Raw genomic sequence first — 23,659 nt, 5'->3', positions numbered from 1 at the left:
GCGTGCGGGGTCCCAGGCGCCACTCGGGTCAATGACACCGGAATATGGGTACAATTGTAGTGTAATTGTGATAGCACGTTGGTATAGTGGTCTTGTGCCGGTTTTATTAACTGTTCAGATGAGGGGGCAAGGCCCGTGGCAGGGGGGGGGGGGATGTTTGATGCCCTCCAATATAAAAAAAAAAACACGAGACATGTCTGTATTTTGTGCTTTTACAGAAAAGTGGTGGTTAGTACGTAACATGTAGAATACTTCTAGTTTTTCCCACAAGAAAAAAAACTAGTATAGCAGCCTCGAATTTCATTGCAAAAATAAAACAAAGCAAAAAAAAAAAAACAAAAAAAGTTGCATTCGTTTCGTAGTTTTCTTGTGATAAAGCGAGGGCCATCACAGCTACGACGAGAACAGAATTTTCGACAATTCTCTAATGCCAGACAGTGAGCTTTGGAAGACACAATTTTAAAACTGCATTAATGAAATTTCGAAAACTGAAGGAGGAGAAAATAAAAAACAAAATAATAAACTGGGAAGAAAAAAAGAAATAAAAAAAAAAAGGGAAAATGTATTAATGAGTGGCAGAAAAATGAAACTGTGATACCAGTAAAAAGCGCAGAGACGTCAGCGATGTTGTAGGCGGAGAAGGGGGGGGGGCGGTCCCTGCGCTCGGGAACAGGTAACGCGTGACACATGAAAAACAGAAAAGGTGGCGGCTTACAGAAAAGCAGCTTTTACAAAAACACTAAGAATATTAAAGTGACCGATGCACTTTTTTTTTTTTGTGTGTGTTCCGTTGTTTTTGATCTTGCAGAAAGACTTGGTGCCGCTCATCAGTTGTTCCAGCACCCATGTAAGACTTGAGCGTTTGCATACAATGTTTTACTCCAGATCTGCAAGATAGAAAAACATTAAAAAGTTTGGTCACAGATATTATTATACAGGATTTATAAAGTGCCAACAGCTTGCTCAGTGCTTTATAGTACAAAGGGGGGGACAGTACAATTACAATACATTTCAATAAAGAAGGGATAGGAGGGCTCTGCTCACGGAGCCTACACCAAGTGGGCTTTTCACTATCTGCCTGGTTATATGCAAACATATTCATGTACAGTAAAAAAAATGAAGACCCCCCCATAATAAAAAATGGAAACTCAGATGTGTCATTCCAGAACCATTTATTCATAAGTCCTTCAGTTTAGTTATCCCTCTAGTCAGTTATCTTGCAAATCTGGCCTGTTAGTGGGTCCTGTAGGCCAGGGTTGAGGACCACTGTGATAAACCATAAAATGTCCATGCACAAATGGCGCCTCCACAAGGGGATTAGAAGTAAAATCCAGCATGAGCAACGAAGTATAAAAGAGAAGAAAGGCGCCTCTAAGTGTAGCAATATGGTTACATTTAACCACTTGCCGACCGCTCACATGGAGCATACTGCGGCAAAGTGGTTCGTTATCGTCCAGCGACGTAGACGTACGTCACTGGACTCCTCCCCTTGTGGGTGGCGCGCGAGCGCCACCGGAGGCTAGCTCCCGCTGTATTCAGACACAGCGGGAGTCGGGCCAGGGGAGAAGAGGCGATGATCACCGCCGCTCTTCCCTCATTGCCGGGGATCGAGTGAGGAGATCCGCCCGCTTGTGTAAACAAACAGTCACAGAATACAGGATTCAGCATAGCTGAACCTGCAATCTTTGTCTGTGTCACACAGTCCCCTCCCCCCACACACATCAGTAAGCACCAGGCATACATTAACCCCTTGATCACAAATAAAGTTAACCCCTTCCCTGCCAGTGACATTATTACAGTAACAGTGCATATGTATAGCACTGATTACTGTAGTAATGTCACTGGTACCCCCAAAAGTGTCAAAAATGTCAGTTAGGGGTCCGATCTGTCCGCCGCAATGTCGCAGTCCCACAAAAAAAATCGCAGATTACCGCCAGATCGCCGCCATTACTAGTTAAAAAAACAATAAAAATGACATAAATTTCCCGTAGCTGCGATAACTTTTGCGCAAACCAATCAAAATACGCTTATTGTGATTTTTTTTACCAAAAATATGTAGCAGAAAACAAATTGGCCTAAAATGTTAAAAAGTTTTGATTTTTACATTGGGGGGGGGGGGGGATTTCATATAAAAAAATTTGAAAAATATTGTTATTTTTTCAAAATTGTCGCGCAAAAAGTAAAAATCGCACAGGTGATCAAGTACCACCAAAAGAAAGCTCTATTTGTGGGGGAAAAAAAGGACATAAATTTAACTTGGGTACAGCGTCGCACGACCGCACAATTGTCCGTTAAAATAAAGCAGTGCCGAATCGCAAAATATGGCCTGGTCAGGAATGGGGTAAAATCTTCCGGTCTTAAAACGGTTAAAAATACGCTCATTGAGAATTTTTTTGTCAAAGACATGTAGCTAAATACATTTTGGCCTAAATATATGACAAAAATTGAATATATTGGATATTTTTTAACTGTCAAAGTAGAAAAATATTGTTATTTTTTCAAAATTGTCGCTCGTTTTTTTATTAATATCGCAAAAAATGAAAATCACAGAGGTGATCAAATACCACCAAAAGAAAGCTCTATTTGTGGGGAAAAAAGGACGTAAATTTCGTTTGGGTACGGCGTTGCATGACCGCGCAATTGTCAGTTAAAGTCGCACAGTGCCAAGTTGCAAAAAGTGGCCTGGACGTAAAGCAGGAAAATCCTCCGGTCCTAAAGTGGTTAATGAACGTTCAACATTTAGCCACTCAGATGGTTGATGTATAAAAGAGGCACATCTAAGTATGCAGGCATCCGGGGTAAAGCTGTCCACCTCTCTTCTCTTTTATACTAAGTTGGGACATGACCATACTTGTGTATCAAGACATTGCTTGTTTATCAAGTCAAAGTTTCTAAAAAAATTTTGCTTGTCTTGCAAAACGCTCTCAAACCAAGTTACTCTCAATACAAGGTTTTACTGTACTCACATGTACTTGCAGACCACCTAACGGGGAGAATACGTTACTCTGACCTTTGAATACGGGGGTATGGATGCAGCTAGATGCCATAGTCCTAGTACTGAAACTTTTTGCTAAAAGTGATCCGAGTGGCTGATTAGCTGCTGGATAAATTTAAGAAGTGGTGGGAGAGGTCCACTTTCTGCTGCTTTCTGGTGGTTCTCAGGCTTACATGGCTGGTCGTGAAGCCCACTTCAATTCAATCCGGCGGTTGGCCACAGAGATAAACAGAGGAAAGATGGCCTCTGCTCATCTCTATGGCCTAGGAGGACCGGACCAATGTCATGACGTCACTTCCGGTTCACGGCCGATATAAACAAGGACATTTTTTTTTTAAATCTTAGGCATTAAGCACTTTAAGACCGGAAGGATTTGCCCCCTTAATGACCAGGCCAAATGCTGGGCACTGCGTTATTTTAACGGACAATTGCGTGGTCGTGCGGCGCTGTACCCAAATAAAATTGACGTCCTTTTTACCCCACAAATATAGCTTTCGTTTGGTGGTATTTGATCACCTGTGCGATCTTTATTTTTTGCGCTATAAACAAAAAAATATTTTTCACATTCTGCTATATAACATTCCCCCCCAAAAAATGTAAAAATCTATATTTTTTTTTAACATTTTAGGCCAATTTGTTTTCTGCTACATATTTTTGGTAAAAAAAAAAAAAATCGCAGTAAGCGTATTTTGAGTGGTTTGCGCAAAAGTTATTGCGTTTACTAACTACGGGAAAGATTTGTCATTTTTATTGTTTTCTTTTTTTTTTTCTAATAATGGCGGCAATCTGCTTTTTTTTGAGGGACTGCGACAATGCGGCGGACAGATCGGACCTCTAGGTGACATTTTTGGGGGTACCAGTGACATTACTACAGTAATCAGTGCTAAAAATATGCACTGTTAGTGTAATAATGACATTGGTGGGGAAGGGGTTAACCCTGTGGGAGATCAAGGGGTTAAATGTAAGCCTAGGGGAGTGATTCTAACTGGGGGGGGGGGGGGGGGGGGCGTGGACATGTGATCCTATATAGAAGGAGCACAGGCGCTCTATGATCATTTCAGAGAGAAGAACGGTCAGATGTGTTAACAACAGCTGACCGTCCTTCTCTCTCGGTGGGGAGCGATCGCGGGTGTGTCAGGTGGCAATCAGAGCTGCCTGCCCCGTGCATCAGAGTCCCCGTTGACAAGGGGGGGCGGGAAACCGCTGGTGGCGGGTGCTAAACCCCTTTCCTGCCAGTGTCATTAGTACAGTGACAGTGCATTTTTTTATACCAAAAATATATAGCAGAATATATATTGGCCTAAATTGATGAAAAACGTAGATTTTTAACAAACAACAAAATGTGTTTTATAGCAGAAAGTAAAAAATATATATATTTTTTCAAAATTGTCGGTCTTTTTGTTTATATCACAAAAAGGAAAACCACAGCGGTGATCAAATACCACCAAAAGAAAGCTCTATACAAAAAAGTCATCAATTTTATTTGGGTACATTGTTGCATAACAACGCAATAGTCTGGTTAAAGTAACGCAGTGTCGTATGGCAAAAAAATATGGCCTGGTCATGAAGAGGAATATGGAAAATCCCCTATGGGTGGGACTTTAATGGCACCAAAAAGTAGTAGAGGGTAAATTGATAAAAGCTATTTTTATTAATATAAATTCATAAAAACGCTAATACATGGAAATATATAGCGGCATATACAAATATGATACAAACAGGAAGACATGGAGATACCAAGTATATAGCACCATGAGATACAACGGGTTGACATCAATCACCCAATGCGTTTCAGGGCTGAAAAGCTCCTTCATCAGGGGTATGACTGAAGATGACAACCTATATCAAAAAGTGATGTATAAGCCGGCCTGGCTCCCTGCTGTCTACGGAGACACATTGCTCCTGGATGTTGGACTATATCCTCTGGGTTTGCGCCCTTTCTTGACCCCAGCGTCCAAGTATAAAGCACCATGAGATACAACGGGTTGACATCAATCACCCAACACGTTCCGGGGCTGAAAAGCTCCTTCATCAGAGGTATGACTGAACTTGACAACCTATATCATTCTTTGGTGTCAGTGGGAGGAATTGTGCCCCATCATTGGTGTCAGTGGGAGGATTTGTGCCCCATCATTGGTGTCAGTGGGAGAAATTGTGCCCCATCTTTGGTGTCAGTGGGAGGAATTGTGCCCCATCTTTGGTATCAGTGGGAGGAATTTTGCCCCATCTTTGGTGTCAGTGGGAGGAATTTTGCACCATCTTTGGTGTCAGTGGGCCCAAATGTTGGTATCATTGGGATGTATTGTGCCCCATCTTTGGAGTCAGTGGGAGGAATTGTGCCCCATGTTTAGAATCATTGGGCCCAAACGTTGGTATAATTGGGTGGCATTGTGCTCCATCTTTGGTGTCAGTGGGAGGGACCGTGCCCCTTCATTGGTGTCATTGGGCCCAATTGTTGGTATCATTGGGAGAAATTGTGCCCCATCGATGGGGTTATAGGGGAGGAATCGTGCCCCTTTACTGGTCTCAGTGGGGGGGGGGGGAGGAATTGTGCCCAATTATTGGCATACAGTGCCCCAAGGGCCGCATAAAGGCAAGCAAAGGGCTGCATTTGGTCCCCAGGCCGCAGTTTGGAGACCACTGGCCTAGGCGGTCATAGAGGGTACCTGTCAAAATCAGATACCCCCGGAGGGAACTAGTCCTCAAAGCTGAACGTCCCCTTTTGGGTGGCGCTCCGCTTTAAATTAACGAGTATCATGACCCCCCCCCCCCCCCGTTGAATTTTGATAGAATACTCACCCGCTTAGTGAATCATGTCCTGTGATCACTTGAAAAGCCGGCACTCGCTGGGTCGTGCGACTTCATCTCCTTGGCTGGTGTCACCAGGAGGCTGGCTGTCTCTTTTGGGTCCTAGCAGCCAGCCTCCTGAATGACGCTCCACTGCGCAATTGCAGTGTGTTCTACATAACCCCAAAGCCTCCTGGGATGCATGACGTGTGTATCCTAGGAAGCTTTGTAACATGGGGAGACTTCCTTCTCGCCTAAGTGATAAAGGCAGGCTGCTCTCTGCAGAAAAAGTTTTTTTTTTTTTGTTTGCAATTTGCTGAAAAAAAAAACAGTGGCGGGGAGGAGGAGTAAGATGCATGAAAGTTGTAATAGTAAATAAATGTCCAACTTCACGTCAGGTTTTGTGACCTCCGACTGGGGAGATTTTCGCTCAATGGCTCCAGAGAGGCAGCTAACCTGAATTAAGGCTTCCTTACAACGGGAGGTGGAGGCAAGATGCCAAATGTACTAAAAATGAGATATTGAGTGCATATGCTTTATACACATTGTGACTCAATGACTGAAATGGCATGAGTGAGAGCAACGCACAATAGGAATGGGCCCTTGCTAAGTCAATTGTGTCCTAGCATGATCATGCTGTTCACTGAGGCACCATAAGAGGTCTCCCTAGTACCCCCATAGCTGTGTATATAAATGGGCCCTTGCTAAGTCAATTGTGTCCTAGCATGATCATGCAGTTCACTGAGGCACCACAAGAGGTCTCCCTAGTACCCCCATAGCTGTGTATATAAAGTATGAGCATGGCTATTGTACTTACATAGACAGGCCAGCGGATTACCAGTGGGGAGGTACATAGCTGTACGCTGGGGTTCCTTGAGCTCTGTATGTTGGCACAGAGACTTGATGTGCTCCTAGGGCAGTGTGCTGAGGCGTGGTCAGTAACGTGCCTGGATAAAAAGAAAAGTGATGAAAGTTAGGATCTGTCCTACTAATTCCATAAGATTCTATCATTCATGGTCAGTCTGCTTCATGACTTTGTCCTTCCTGTGGGACAGAGAGATTGCAATTGGCACAAATAATTTGGTGCGCCGTCAACATACCGCTGGATTGGAAAGAGTGATATCTCGGTCATCACTGCAGCGAAGAAGCCGCTGGATTACTTTTACAGGCTGCGGAAGGGGGTCTGACCTCCCCCTCCCTGCTCTCCCGTGCGATTTGGGAGCCTGGTAAGGATGCGACTGGAGGCATCCGGTTGCGAGGACACAATGAGAGGTACTGATGTTGCTCAGTACCTCTCAGAGGTATCCGAAACCAGAAGTGACGAGGATTTCATCACTTCCAGTCTTATATAAACAAGCCATTATTAGTTTGAACAAGCATCAGATCAACCTGATCTCTGTGTGATCAGATGCTTTGGAGGCCAGAGGAGAGATCTGGGGTATAATAGACCCCAGATCTCTCCATAAAGAGGACCTATCATGGCCTATGCTGTCACAACAGATGTTGTTCATCCCTTCTTTTTTTTAACCACTTACGGACTGCCCACCGTGTATTTACGTCAGTACTGACGTTAAATACCAGGGTTAGGGCAGCAGAAAGCTGCTATAACCCCGGTATTTTTTTAAACAGCAGGCAGTCCGCTTTAATATAAGGGTGGTCCCAGCGGCGGATTCGACGTGGGATCACCCTTATGGGTGGCGGGAGAGGTGTGTCCTCCCCACCTCCAGGTCGTATCCGGAGGCATCAGATTCCTGGGACACAATGAAAGGTACTGATGTTGTTCCTCCAACTATGTGACATCAGAAACCAGAAGTGACGAGGATTTCATCACTTCCGGTCTTATATAAACAAGCCGTTACCGGTTTGAACAAGCATCAGATCAGATGCTATGGAAGCCAGAGGAGAGATCTGGGGTGTAATAGACCCCAGATCTCTCCTTAAAGAGGACCTGTCATGGCCCAGCTGTTGTTCATCCCTTCTTTTTTTTAACCACTTACGGACTGCCTACCGTGTATTTACGTTGTTACTGATGTTATAGACCGGGGTTATGGCAGCAGATAGCCACCATAACCCCAGTATTTTTTTAAAAGGAGGGCGGACCGCTTTAACATAAGGGTGATCCCAGCGGCAGATTCGCCACGGGATCACCTTTACAGGGTTCATACACATTTTCAACAAAAAAATTCCATGATTTTTCCATGACTTCACGTAAAAATTCATGACCTAATGTTTCATGAAATGTCTATGTATACATGTTAAATAAGAAGAAAATCCATGTCCCACCCAGCATATTGTTACTAAAATAAATGACAATCTTTGTAGTGTACAGTACCTCTGCAGTTAGGGTTTAGTTTCTGGATACAGCGTGACTCAAAATGGTCCCTTGTTTTACAGTGGATGAGATGGAAGCACCGCTGCCGCAGCTGGGAGCCGGTGTCACTTCAGGCGCACGGGTGAAAAAGCCAGCGATCAGATTGGAAGCTGTCAAGCACGCAGCTGCAGACTGGTGCTTTGCACCTTTAGCGTGGCTAGACAGCGCTGCCTCTCCCATGTTCGAAATGTCAAACGTTTTACGACACACACTGTACATTTAGCGGACATGATACAGGAGAAGGTCAGAGGCTGCGGACATGATACAGGACAAGGTCAGAGGCTGCGGACATGATACAGGAGGTGGTCAGAGACTGCAGACATGATACAGGAGGTGGTCAGTCTGCGGACAGGATACAGGAGGTGGTCAGAGGCTGCGGACATGATACAGGAGGTGGTCAGAGGCTGCGGACATGATACAGGAGGTGGTCAGAGGCTGCGGACATGATACAGGAGGTGGTCAGAGGCTGCGGACATGATACAGGAGGTGGTCAGAGGCTGCGGACATGATACAGGAGGTGGTCAGAGGCTGCGGACATGATACAGGAGGTGGTCAGAGGCTGCGGACATGATACAGGAGGTGGTCAGAGGCTGCGGACATGATACAGGAGGTGCTCAAAGGCTGCGGACATGATACCGGAGGTGCTCAGAGGCTGCAGACATGATACAGGAGGTAGTCAGAGGCTGCGGACATGATACAAGAGAAGGTCAGAGACTGCGGACATGATAGAAGAGCACAGGGGAAGCAGAGAGCACTGGAGGAGCTGAAGGGCACGGGGGGGGGGGAGGGACTGGAGAGAATTAAGGGGGGGGTTTGGAAAGCATTGCAGGGGGGTTGGAAGGCGCGCGAAACGGTTACTGCCCCCTTCCGCGTCATCATCACGTTCATGCGGCCGGCCCGCCCTCCAGTGACGCTTTCGCTTGGTTGACAATCTCCCGGCTGTTACTGCTGCTGCTAGCCAGTCACAGTGTCTCCAGGCAAACCGCGGCCGGCCCTCCCCGCTGCCTGATTGGGTCATCTCTTCGGCTGCTGCTGGCCAATGACAGCCCGCACATACCGCGGACCCGGAAGGACGCTAATACAGCGAAATGTAAATACAGTATGTGGCAATATAATTATAAGATAATTAAAATAATTAAGCATCTGCTCCCCGCTTCTCCACAGTAATTTAATTCCATGACTTTTCCAAAACCTAGTGTGTTTCCTAATTTTCCATGACCTTTCCAGGCCTGGAAAGTGTCATCTAAAAATTCCAAAACATTTCCAGGATTTCCATGACCGTATGAATCCTGCCTTTAAGGGTGGCGGGAGAGGTGCGTCCCCCTCCTGCCACTTCCCCGCTTACCAGACCCGTCGGTACCGGGGAAAACGACCCGGTCTGCTCTCCTCTCAGGCAGGAAGTCGAGTCAGGGCAAGATGGCCCCCACTGCACTCTATGGCCTTGGAGGACCGGAGCGACGTCATATGTTGCTTACTAGCAACAGATTTAAAGAGCCCATTTTTTTCATCATAAAAAAAAAAATTACTTTTGGAGGAGGGCGAAACGTGTCAACGCAATTTCCGGCTTTACGCTAGACGATACGTCACTTCTGGTCACGGTGGAACGCAAGCCGGGACCAGCGCAGCCCCGAGCGAGCACTGCTTCATAGGAAGTCTCCTCAGCCGCCATATGATTACATCTGTAACAGGGCTTTTCTTACCATCTAAAATGTGAGTGTTACTCTTGCTGTATATAATAAACAAATTCAAACGGGATTACACTCATTTGAGTCTTCCTTCCCTACGGTTCTATATCCTACTGGTCCATCTGGGGGAGATCGATTACTGGAATCTAACCAGTCCTAAGGATAAAGATCCCATTCCACACCGGACCTAGCGTGCTTGACCCACATGCAGTATTGCTAGGGGGTCCTGGCAGTCTGGTAAGTGGAATCATCCATAGGGAGTGGATCCTCACGAGATTGTACCTTATTTTGGCACAGATTGGCACTGACCTGCATAATAAGAAGCACCTTAGCACCTTTGCACTTTCACTGGCTACTAGTTTAGAGAATTGAACTTTTTTGGGACTTATGAATATTAAAGCTTTTAACATATCCCACCCCCAGGGGGTGGTCCCCTCAGTTAATACCCTCCTGCTTCCTGTATCCATACCTCAGTTTCAGTAGAATAGCAGTAGAGTACACAAAACAAACCCCAAAAGAGGGGCGGCGACTATCGGAGGACTCAGAGAAAGGAATTTTACAGGTAAGATTTTACAAAAATTCAGTTTTCTCTTACGTCCTCCGACAGTCGCCGCCTCTTCATATTCGTCAGTATGGGGATGTCCCAAAGCAGTGCATACATGAGGAGTGGGAAACTCAGCCGCGCCCAAGGCAACGCAGTACCCACAGCAGAAAAAAGGAACCTTACCAAAGGAAGGAAACCAGCTGGGCAGCATGAAAAAACTTGCTCAACAGGAGCAACAACCCAGGTAAAACAAATAACCTAGGGACAAAAAAACATCCCAAAACAGCCAAGGGCCCAAAAATAAGGGACCCTAAGGCACTGCCGCACTAAGAACCTTGCGGCCAAAGGAAGCATCTGCCGATGCCTGAACATCCACTTTGTAGAACTTTGAGAAGGTGTGAACGGACGACCAAGTCGCTGCCTTACACACCTGAGCCACAGAAGCCCGATAATGACAGGCCCAAGACGTACTCAAAGATCTGGTAGAGTGCGCCTTCACAGGCATAGGAGGAACTTTTCCCTGCAAAGCATATGCCTGTTCAATGGTCTGTCTGATCCATTTGGCGATGGTAGAAGCCGACGCCGCCATGCCCTTCCGAGGCCCCTCTGGAAGGACATATAGAGAATCCATCTTGCAAAAGGATTTAGTCGATGACAGGTAAACCCTGATCGCCCGAACAACATCCAAGGAGTGTAAATCCACCTCCTTTAGATGTTTAGGCTTCGCGCAAAGCGAAGGCAAGACGATGTCCTCATTGAGATGAAACTCCGAATTCCTCTTCGGAAGAAAAGAAGGATTAGGTCGCAAGACCACCTTATCCAAGTGAATCACCAAATACGGAGACCTGCAGGACAAGGCTGCCAGCTCCGACACCCTACGAGCCGAGGTGATTGCCACCAAAAAAGCGACCTTCTTGGACAACATGGACAATGAGATCTCCCTGATCTTCTCAAAGGGAGCATGCTGTAACACGGACAGAACAAGGTTCAAGTCCCATGGAGGCAAAGGCTCCCTCCTAGGAGGGACCAGATGCCGCACCCCTTGAACAAAGGTGCTAACCAAGGGGTTAGATGCCACAGGGCGCTGAAAAAGAATGTCCAGCGCAGAAATCTGACCCTTAATCGTGGCCAACGCCAAACGCTGGTCCACACCCGTTTGAAGGAAAGACAACACCCTAGACACCGAGTATGAGCGAGGGGAAAACCCCCTGGACTCACACCAGGCAAAATAGGCCTTCCAAGTACGGTAGTAAACCTTCCCCGAAGAGGCCTTTCTAGCGTTGATCAAAGTGTGAATGACCTCAGGGGAGAGACCCCTATCCCTCAGGACCTCGGTTTCAACAGCCAGGCCGTCAAAGCTAGCGACTGTAAAGCAGGATGGAATATCGGTCCTTGAGACAGAAGATCTTCTCGTAAAGGCAGACGCCATGGAGCGTCGACCGCCAGATTCACGAGGTCTGCGTACCAAGACCGGCGAGGCCAGTCTGGCGCCACCAGAATCACCGTGAGCGGTTCCGAAGACAACCTGTGAAGGAACCTGGATAGCAGCTGAATCGGTGGAAATGCAAACATCAGTCGATACTGATGCCACGGAGCCACTAACGCGTCCGACGCGCGAGGATCGCGCGTCCTTGCCACGAACCTTCCCACCTTGTTGTTCAGACGAGACGCGAACAGGTCCACATCCGGGAGACCCCACTTCGCGCACAACATCTGGAAGACATCCGGGTGGAGTGACCATTCTCCCTGGTCCAGGGTCTGGCGACTCAGATAATCCGCCTGCCAGTTCTCCACCCCCGGAATGTGAACCGCCGTGATCGCTGGGACGTGCGTCTCGGCCCAAGACAGAATGTCGGCCACCTCCCGAGCCGCTCGGGCACTCCTGGTGCCCCCTTGGTGGTTGATGTAGGCCACCGCTGTGGCATTGTCCGTCTGCACCCGAACCGGACGGCCCTGAAGCCTGTCCGTCCAACGTCGAAGGCAGAGATTTATCGCCCGCAATTCCAGAATGTTGATCGGAAGGGAGGATTCCTCCTCCGACCAAGTTCCCTGGGCGGACAGAACACCCAGAACACCACCCCAGCCCGACAGGCTGGCATCCGTGGTGATCACCGTCCACGAAAGAGGGCGAAAAGACTTGCCCCCCGACACCGCCGGGGACTGTAGCCACCACAGAAGATCCCTTCTGGTGCGAGGACTCAACGAGATCTGAAGATCCAGAGATTGCGGTCGCCCGTCCCACCTGGACAGGTTCTCCGCTTGGAGACCCCTCGTGTGAAACTGGGCAAAGGGAATCGCCTCGAAAGCCGAGACCATCAATCCCAGACACCTCATGCCCGTCCGGAGGGACGAGCACGGAACGTCCCTGAGGGACCTGACTTCTTCCTGAAGTGTCCTGAGCTTGTCCTCCGGCAGGAAGACCTTCGCCTGAACAGAGTCCAGGATCATTCCCAGGTAGGGAAGACGAACCGACGGGCACAGCGTCGATTTTGGAAAGTTTATCGTCCAACCAAACTCCTGTAGAGTTTACATTGTGACGGACAGGTCTTTTACCAGACCCTGACTGGTCGCAGACCGAACCAGAATGTCGTCCAGATACCCCAGGACCGAGATGCCCTGGGCTCTCAATAAAGCCAGAACCGATGCAAGCACCTTGGTGAACACCCGCGGAGCCGAAGCGAGACCAAAAGGCAGCGCCACGAATTGGTAATGATCCTCCACAATGGCGAATCGAAGGTACCTCTGGTGACCCTCGAAAATGGGGATGTGAAGGTACGCATCCTTCAAATCGATGGATGCCATGAATTCTCCCGGAACTAGAGCAGCCACCACCGAGTGCAGGGATTCCATGCGGAACTTGCAAACCTGCACAGAGCGGTTCAGAGCTTTTAAGTCCAGAATCGGACGTACCTTGCCCTCCTTTCTGGGCACAGTGAACAGATTTGAATAAAACCCCCGAAATCTGTCCCGATGAGGCACCGGAACCACCACTCCCTGAGCCCGCAGGTCCCGCACCGCCAGGTGCAGATCCCGCAAACGCTCCGGAGACAGCTGAAGATTTGAGGGGAAAAATCTGCTCGCCGGCCGAGAGAGAAACTCGATCTTGTAACCGGACCGAACGATCTCCTGAACCCACCTGTCCCGAACGCGGGCCAGCCAGGGTTGAAGAAAACCGAGCAAACGTCCCCCCACCCCAGAACTGGGTGAGGGCGCCCCGTCAGGCCGCATTGTTATGGGCAGCGGACCCGGACTGGCCAGACTTCTGCTTACCTGTCCACGGCTTCTTTTGGGAGCCTTGACCTTTGAAGGGTTTGCCCTTATAGTGCGACCGAAAGGCACGAAAGGACCCCTGAGAGGGTCTAAACGAAGCATGCTTCTTACCTTGAGCAAACTTAGCCTTGTGAGACTGGGGCAAGAGCGTGCTCTTACCCCCAGTGATCCCCTTAATCAGTGTATCCAAGGAATCGCCAAAGAGGCGAGATCCCGTATAAGGTAGATTAGCTAAAGTTTTGCGAGAAGATTGGTCCACAGACCAACATTTCAGCCATATCAAGCGGCGTGTCAACACCGCCACGCTGTGCACACGTGCAGCCAAAGGGACTATATCTAAGTCCGCATCACACAAATACATGACACCCTGATGAATTTGATCCACCATAGCCAGCGTTGTCGGCGGGGCAGAATCAGCCACCAGGACGCGCCTGAGCACCTGCGTCCAATCCGCGACAGCCTGAGCTGCCATAAGGGAAGCAAAAATAGCTTGTAGCATGGAACCGGTAACCGAGTAAGTATGGCGGGCAAGAGACTCCAGTCTCCTGTCCGTGGGATCCCGGAACACCGGGGTATCCTCCGCCGGAATTGCAGTAGATTTATTCAAAACTGCCACCGCGTGATCCACCGGAGGCGGCACACATCAACGTTCATCAGTGGCGGGTGTGAAGGGATAACGCAGCTTGAACCTACTTGGCACAGCAAAAGGCTTCTTTATATTGCGCCATTGTTCACTAACAGCGCGCTGAAAATCCTCAGTGCAAGGAAAAACCTGCGATGATTTGCGTCTCCGCTGCGTCCCATAAGAGGCCAGGACGGCAGGAGGACATGGTTCATCCTGCAAATGCAGTGTTTGTTTGATAGAAGCAACCAATTCATCCATGATTGCAAGCTCTTCAGACGAGCCAGGGGGGGAATCATCAACCCCTTCAACCTCTGCCTCCCCTTCCGACCCTACAAGGTCCAGGGACGAGCGGGACCCCGAAAAGGGGACCCCAGCCATAGAAGCCCCATCACCATCGCCCTCTGAATCAGAGGAAATTGAAACTCTGGGCCATTTTGTGGATTGAGCCGCCACAAGCATCTGCACCTGAGCAGCTAGGTTAGCCACAATGGTAGCCAAATCGCCCCCCTCGGGGGAAGCAGCAGACCCTTGGCCCCCCACTAAAGTGGGAGGAAATTTGCTTTCCTGAGAATCCATGACCCAAAAGTTTGCAGGAAAAAAAGGGGTACTGCCCCTTTAAGATCGCGGCGAGCGTAGCCCACCGCACACACACAGTACACACCGACCCCCACAGGGAGAAGTACAAAACTCAGACAAGGAATACAGGAATAAGGAAGGTAAACCTGCTGCTGCATCGATCGCTGTTCTCAGGGCAAAGGAAGTGATGCAATACAGACCGCTCCTATAAAGCCTATGGAAGGCTACACAAAAATGGCCGCCGGAGGAGGACTGCAAAGGCAGAGACCATGCAGCGCTGACATGTGGCCTGAGCGACCGCCGCCAAAATGGCGGCGCTTGGCGCCAAAAACGCCGCTCTCCCCACACAGTATCGGCCACCATAAGCCTGCTGCAATAAAATGGCGGACCGCCGCAGTGGTCGCCGCAAGTATGCCCACAAACATGTCTCACATCATGCCCCACAGCATACAGCATGTCACACAGAAAAAAACACAGCCTGTTACACAAAACATGACAGAGGAACCCCCCCCCTTGCAGCCCACAGAAAGCAGCAATCCAGACAGAGAGCCCCATAGTGTTTTCAGACATGCAGGGTTACACAGTCCCAGACTGACACCCACTAAACAGACAGGTCCCCACATAGAGTACACTTACCTCCTGAATGGCGTGGGGAGCCCGCCCAAGCGATCAAGCCACTGCACAGAGGACAGGGAGAGTCGCAGTCAGGACGCAATAGAACTGTGGTGCGACACCGCATGGCGTCCAGTGAGGTAGCCACCTCACCACAGCATCCCTGCAGCGAACAGGGATGGGTCGTTCACACATGCCAGGAAAAAAACCTGACTGAACGCTCGATGGCAGGCTGGGAAGCCACTGGCCCTGAGCCCTAGAACCCCAGGGAGGCCAGCCCGAGACCCAGCACCGCACGATCATCTTCATCAGAAGAACCTAACTAGTGCTGAAAAATAAACAGCTAATAAAAGGAAGAGAAAAAACTTCAAATAAAATCAAAGAAAGAAAAGAAGCTGAGACTGAAAAGCCCCAGCACAGAATCAGCCAGCCTACTCCTGAGCTAGACAATTGAAACTGAGGTATGGATACAGGAAGCAGGAGGGTATTGACTGAGGGGACCACCCCCTGGGGGTGGGATATGTTAAAAGCTTTAATATTGACATATTCTGTTGCCTAGCTACTCCTACGGAGCAAAGGTCAATAACCCCATAGTGACGAATATGAAGAGGCGGCGACTGTCGGAGGACGTAAGAGAAATTAGAATTTTTGAACAGCAGCACTTAGGGTTTTGTTTTATGCATCCATAGCGCAGAGACATTATTAGGTTTGAATTTAGAGAGATTTCCTCTCACTTCCTGTTTCATCTTCAGGATAAAAACACAAATAGAAGTCTTCCCAATGGAACTGAGACAGAAAAAAATAAACCGACAGAGGGTTTTAACCCTTTCCTAGTCTATCCAAAAGTGATTTAAAAATTGGCTATAGGTATACATGCACTTTATTTGGACTTGTCTTTTAATCCCTCTATTTGGCCATAACGGACATCTGAATTTTAGATTATTTTCTGGCAGGCTGAATTAGCCACCAATTTCTGGAATTCATCTTCTAGATTCCAGTAGCTGAGGTCTCTGCACATCTATCACCGGACATTTTAATGACAGGTCCTCTTTGGTATTTCTTTGTGAGATAACACCATATCATGTATATTGATTTTTATCAAACATTAATAGAAATAAATAATTTTATAAATTTGAATAGGGTCAATATCTGAAGCACCTAGAAAATCCCATTACTGCCTGTAAAATGCCGATTTCTCTTTGGTACAGTTCACCTCTAGCTATGGGTGATTCGGACGGATGGAGAACTCACCTGCTGACATGGCCATGGTGGTTCCGGCAACCATTCCCATTGCAACGCCGTTAGTCCGCGGTGCTGCTACGGGGGCCGGGTATATCGCAGAGGGAATGCTGTTTGGTTGGACCACAGTGGTGTGGTGGATGACGTGGGGCTGTGCGGCGTAGACAGGCTGCGTGTAGTAAGCGCCCTGAGGAACAAGAATGAAAGGTCATTTAGATACAAAAGAGGTCATGTTATATATGCCAAAAAAACAAAATAACATTCAGTCAATCCAGTTGTTTGCAGTCAAAAGCGGGGACCAATTATGTGTCTCCTAGTCCTCCCTGGCTATTCAACAAGAGCCAAATGATTAATGAAAATGTTTCTTGCTGTCTTCCTTTGTTTTCCCCAACCCCCCTTCCAGGACAAACCGGCACTTAACTCCCCCCCCCCCCCACCTCCTCTATAACATTTATAATGCTGTTCTGTCTGGCTTGTGATTCAACACCTCAGTCGCACGGTGATCCAACTATTCAATATGGTATATCCCAGTGATAGCGAACCCTTGGCACGCAGAACCCTCTCTGTGGGCATGCGAGGAAGAAGGGTGCACACCGCTGACCGGCTAACCTTTACAAGGTCAGCAGATTTGTGGGGGTGCAATAGTGAGCAGGGCATGTAGAAGTAAGCAAAGAGGGGGGCTTTGGGATGCAGAGGTGAGTAGCTGGGTTGGGGTGCATTTACATATGCAGCATCCCTTGCTGCTCTTCTGAAAAGCAATCCACGGTGGATCAACTTTCAGACGGCAGTTGGCAGATGACTGGGAGGCAATATATCACATTCCCAGCCCCGGTATTAACTCTCTGGCGCTCTGAAACAGATAAGTGTTTCAGTTTGGGCACTCTGGCTAGAAAAGGTTCACCATCACTGTTATATCCTATGCCAACTATGTAACTATTCTTCCGTAAATAGTTGTATCAGCAGGGAGCATTGATAGTTTCAAAAAACTATTAGTTGGGCACCTTAAAGACCACAACATACAGGGGTATACAATGTACAACATACAGGGGTATACAATGTACAACATACAGTGGTATACAATGTACAACATACAGGGGTATACAATGTACAACATACAGGGATATACAATGTACAACATACAGGGGTATACAATGTACAACATACAGGGGTATACAATGTACAACATACAGGGGTATACAATGTACAACATACAGGGGTATTCAATGTACAACATACAGGGGTATACAATGTACAACATAAACGGGTATACAATGTACAACATACAGGGGTATACAATGTATGGTTAACAGCAAACACACACATCATAGGTTGAACTGGATGGACTGATGTCTTTTTTCAACCTCACAAACTATGTAACTAACTGCCTATAAGACCACAAGGAAAGTCAGTGTAACATAACCCTTTACATTAAAGTGAAACTAAAGGCTATTTTTTGATTTAAAACAAAAAAGAGGTATTATTTATCTGCTCTGTGCAATGATATTGCAGAGAGAGGTTGCTTAACTCCTCTTCTGTCAGTCCCTCCGTCAGCTTCTCTCTACTCCAGGTGCTTCCTTAGCAAGGCGGGTGCTATGGCGGCACCTATGCGTACACATTCCCAAGCAGTGCTGTGTGTATCCATAGACACACACAGCACCAGTAAGCCACACCCCCACTCCCTCCTCAAGGGGGGTTTGACTGACAGCAGCAGCCTATGGCTCCCGCTGCCGTCAGTGTCTCCAGTGAAAGCAGGAAGTGAAGGGAGCGGTGCTGGAGAGGTGACAGGAGTCAGGTAAGTGTTTAGGGATGGAGGTAGGTCAGGCAACTAGTGGGGCGTAGACGTTAGAGCCATATGAAGCTCCACACAACTAGTAGATAACATAGATGTTTCTTAATTGTGCCCCCGAAGTCTTACTTTAGATCTAACAAATTTCACTTTCCAATGTTCCTCTCTTCAGGGCTTCCCCGACCTCCCATTCAAGGATCATGCACAGACCTTGTGAGAGATCTTCATCAGGACTTCCCATGATTCCTTGTATGTAGCCCATAATACACATGCATCGCCCGGGCACAGCACCAATGCACCTGAGCATGCAAGGCACCAAGTGGCATGCAAATATTCAGTCCTAGCTGGGAGCTCACAAGAACGGGTCACTCCAGGGAGACTCTGCAAGACATAGGAGCCACCCTATAGGCAGAAACCCCACATACCAAACTTTCAAAGACTCATTATGCTGTAAGAAATGCATATTAAAGAGGGTTCAGGAAACAATAATGATGTAAAATATGCCGCTACATTTATTTATTTTCATGGAGGGTTTATAAAACCTTAGTCACACTACTGGGTGCTCTCCTCTCTCCTATACGCTGCCTTATCCTCTCCCAGTGGTCAGTGGAAGAAGGACCCCCTTATATTAGTGGTCAGTGGAAGAAGGACCCCCTTATATTAGTTGTCATTGGCACAAAGTCCCCCTTATATTGGCGGTCATCTGACGAAGGACTCCCTTATATTAGAGGTCATTGGGAGAAGGACCCCCTTATATTAGTGGTAATTGGGAGAAGGACCTGCTTATACTAGTTTTCATTGGGAGAAGGACTCCCTTATATTAGTGGTCATTGGAAGAAGGACTCCCTTATATTAGAGGTTATTGGGAGAAGGACCCCCTTATATTAGAGGTCATTGGGAGAAGGACCCCCTTATATTAGTGGCAATTGGGAGAAGGACCTGCTTATACTAGTTTTCATTGGTAGAAGGACCCCCTTATATTAGTGGTCATTGGAAGAAGGACCCCCTTATATAAGTGGTCATTGGGAGAAGGACCGCCCATATATTAGTGGTCAGTGAAAGATGGACCCCCTAATTTTAGTAGTCATTGGGAAAATGACTTTTCTTATATTGGTGATCAGTGGAAGTAGGACCCCCTATATTAGTGGTACAGTGGGAGATGGACTCCTTATATAAGTGGTCATTAGAAGAACCCCCCTTATATTAGTGTTCAATGAAAGGAGGACACACTTCGGCTACTTTCGCATGGGAAATTTGGTCCGGTGTGAATGGCAGTGGCAGGAATCTGCTGATTCTTGCTGCTGTTTTTGCCATACAATTTAATGACAGGCGAGCGGCAGCCACAGCTATCCGTGGCTGTTTGAACTCACACAAAGTCTAGCAGTGACTACCGCAGCCTAGCCGCTCATAGGTTGCAAAAACAGCAGCAGGTGTCAACAGATCATTGCCGCTGCCATTCATACCGAGCCGAATCACCCGTGTGAATGTAGCTTACCACTGTCTTCAGCGGGAAGACTGCCCATCTTTTAGAAGAATCATTGATGCCAGTTGTTACTGAGATAAAGACATTGCTCACTGTTCAAGGAACCCCTAACAACGTTTGGAGGAACTCTGACTGAGAAAGGCTGGTTTAGTGTATTGTGACAGTCATTATTCTGGGTGCAGTACTCTCTTCTGACTGTAGGTGGAGCTGTATGATGACACTGGATACAAGTGCTGCACTTTGGCCATTAGCCTTTACTAAGCAATTGCTTGTGACAGGCATAGAGGTAGAGGGTCAGTACACTGGAATAATAAAATGTGTCCTCCCCCCCTTTAATCTCTATAAGAGCCCATTCACCCCACAGTGCACCCCTTATCATGAGCATAACAAGGGCTGGTGTGAGCTTTAATCAGTGATGTGATTTTTTTTTCTAAACTTCAAACTGAACTTCAGGTGTGTATTTTTTTTTTTTTTTTTGCATAGTTAAATTAGTTCAGCTTGTCAACATTTGCTCTGTAGGACTGCTATGCAGATGGACCGCTTCTACAGTGATTGTCACTGTCTACCGAGAGGCTGCCCTGCTTTAGTCAATTTTCCTTTCCATTTACCAAAACCAGGGGCGTAACTACAGGGGTTGCAATTGCAACCGGGCCCCATGCTCCAGGGGGCCTGTGCGGCTCTCCCCTGTACACCTGGATAGGAGGGGGCGGGGAAGGCAGCATGTAGAGAAATCACTGTCCTCCTTTTTCCTTCTGTAGCTGCAGGAGGAAAATGGAGGAGATTGGTTCCTCTATATGCTGCCCCCGCCACTCCTCCTATCCAGTTCACTTGTGTTCTGCCATCTCTGGGCCCCTGTGTGCCCCCCCCCCCCACTGTGCTCCCTTCCCTCTCCTGCCGGCTGCTGCAGGGGATGTGTCACAATAGAGAACCAGGAAGGGGTCGGTAAATTTACCAGCTCATTCCTTTTCTGAATGGACAAAGTCATAGTCAGTGACATTGTAAATAAAATAAAATAGAATAAAATGATAAAAAAATAATACAATTAACCACTTTACCTCCGCTCACAGTAATATTACTGCAGCAGAGTGGCTCGTTATCGTCTGACGACGTAGTACTACGTCGTCAGACACTCCCCCTTCTGGGCGGCGATTGCGCGCCGCGGGAGGCTCGCTCCCACTGTATTCAGTCACAGCGGGAGTCGGGCCAGGGGAGGAGCAGCGACGATCGCCGCTGCTCTTACCCGATCGTCGGGGATCGAGTCTGGAGATCCGCCCGCTGTGTGTAAACAGAGCGGGCGGATCTCCATAGTGACAGGGAGTGACAGATCGGAGTGTTCAGCATAGCTGGACATCCGATCTGTCCCTGTCTCACACAGTCACCTCCCCCCCTACACGTCAGTAAGCACCAGGCATACATTAACCCCTCCCTCTCCAATAAAATTAACCCCTTCCCTGCCAGTGTCATTTTTACAGTAACAGTGCATATGTATAGCACTGATTACTGCAGTAATGTCACTGGTACCCCCAAAAGTGTCAAAAATGTCAGTCAAGGGTCCGATCTGTCCGCCGCAATGTTGCAGTCCTGCAAAAAAAAAATCGCAGATCGCCGCCATTACTCGTTAAAAAAAAAAACACCAAAAATGACAGAAATCTTTCCCTTTGTTAGTAAACGCAATAACTTTTGCGCAAACCAATCAAAATACGCTTATTGCAATTTTTTTTACCAAACATAGGTAGCAGAAAACAAATTGGCCAAAAATATTTTAAAAAATTGGTTTTTACATCTTTTTTGGGGGGAATTTCATATAAAAAAAATGTTAAAAATATTGTTATTTTTTTAAAATAAACGCTCTTTTTTTGTTTATAGCGCAAAAAGTAAAAATCGCACAGGTGATCAAATACCACCAAAAGAAAGCTCTGTTTGTGGGAAAAAAAGGACGTAAATTTCGTTTGTGTACGGCGTCGCACGACCGCGCAATTGTCAGTTGAAGTCGCACAGCGCCGAATCGCAAAAAGTGGCCTGGACGGAAGACAGCAAAATCCTCCGGTGGTAAAGTGGTTAAAATACCAAAAAAATAAAAACTACTGACACCAGTGGGTGAACTTCCAGGATCGCAAAGGTCACACTTGCAACCGGCCCCTGGCATTCCACAGTGGGGAGGCCCCAAGATGGCAGGAAGGGGGCCCACTGCAGAACTTGTAAAAGGGTCCCACTGAGGGACCATAATAAAAGGGCCCCACAATGAGAGTAAAGGGCCCCTTGCTTGTGAGACATAGATAAAGGTCACATTCCCTGCTGACTGGAGAGCTCCAGCTTTGACTCAGCAGGGAGTCGGGGGGGGGGGGGGGGGTCAGACCACGGCAGAGTGAGCACTGCTTCCACACAGAGAACAAGGGTCCTTCTTTTCAGAATGCAGGCTGGGGACAGACTTTTCTACTTAGGCTGTGGCTGCTTTCTAAAGCTGGACATACATAGATAGAAATGCGTCTGGTTCAGCAGGGACCGGACACGTTTTGCTCCATTTATAGGCACCTTGGTTATACAGAGTCAATCTACCAATCAACTTTTTTTAAAACAAGCCTGTTGGAAAATTTCCACATTGATCAGTGCTGCTGGCTATAGCCGACAGCGCTGATCAGTGTATTCTGATGGTGTGGAAGTCTCCCTGCCATCAGAACAAAATAGCAAAGTCTAAGAGGTTTCCCCATGCACCTCAAATGTTTAGATGGGGAAATCAGGCCATTCTTTTTTTTTTTTTTCACCCTGCTGATTGTACAAAAAAAAAAAAAAAAAATGAATCATGCATGGGCTGTCTAAGAAATGTATTTAGCCAATTTAAACTTAAAGTTCAAAGGGGCTTTAAAAAGACAAACATGGGGAAATGTATATGAACTTATGAATTCCTGAGATGCACTGATTATTTTTTAATTTGTATAATTTACAATTAATTAATTATAATTAATAATTATATAAAATATATTATAATATAAAATTATAAATTATAATTATAAATAAAAAATATATAAATTATATAATATAATTATTAATATTATATAATAATTAAAGATGCACTGATTATTTTTTAATTTGTAGAATTTGTAGAATTTACAATTAATTATAATTAATAACTATATAAAATATATTATAATATAAAATTATAAATTATAATTATAAATTAAAAATATATAAATTATATAATATAATATTAATATTATAATTAATTATAATAATAATTAATATTAGTATTATATAAAAATATATTATATAATTATATATAAATTATAATATAAAATTATTATAAAATAATTAGAGATGCACTGATTATTTTTAAATTTGTATAATTTACAATTTATTAATTATAATTAATAATTATATAAAATATATTATAATATAAAATTATACATTTTAATTATAAATTGAGAAAAGGTGAGAAGCAGCCTATATCTAGACAAATAGTCCTCATCCCGGTTAAGTGATTTGAAAAAAATTGAGTATTCCACATCAGTGATCAGTGTTTAATTATAAATTATAAATTAAAAATATATAAATTATATAATATAATATAAATAGTATAATAATAATTAATATTAGTATTATATAAAAATATAATATTATATAATATAATTATATATAAATTATAATATAAAATTATTATAAAATAATTAGAGATGCACTGATTATTTATA

General features: G+C 46.2%; 1 protein-coding gene across 2 annotated transcripts in view; it reads right to left on the bottom strand.

Moving 5' to 3' along the window:
- Positions 1–539: 539 nt before the first annotated feature.
- FAM168A (family with sequence similarity 168 member A) overlaps positions 540–23,659 on the bottom strand; it is a 134,554-nt gene continuing 111,434 nt past the window's right edge. For both annotated transcript variants that reach the window (XM_082247405.1, XM_082247406.1), the window contains 3 exons: positions 16,717–16,891; positions 6,600–6,729; positions 540–887 (listed from right to left, as the gene is read on the bottom strand). In XM_082247405.1, the coding sequence (XP_082103531.1) occupies positions 6,617–6,729; positions 16,717–16,891 (288 nt within the window). In that variant the 3' untranslated portion in view covers positions 540–887; positions 6,600–6,616. The remainder of the gene's footprint in view (positions 888–6,599; positions 6,730–16,716; positions 16,892–23,659) is intronic.

This window comes from Pelophylax lessonae (assembly GCF_965119305.1).
Source record: "Pelophylax lessonae genome assembly, chromosome: 2".
In the NCBI taxonomy this organism is placed as follows: Eukaryota; Metazoa; Chordata; class Amphibia; order Anura; family Ranidae; genus Pelophylax; species Pelophylax lessonae.
Note: the sequence above shows the minus strand (reverse complement) of the source record. Positions and strands in the feature narration are given on the sequence as shown.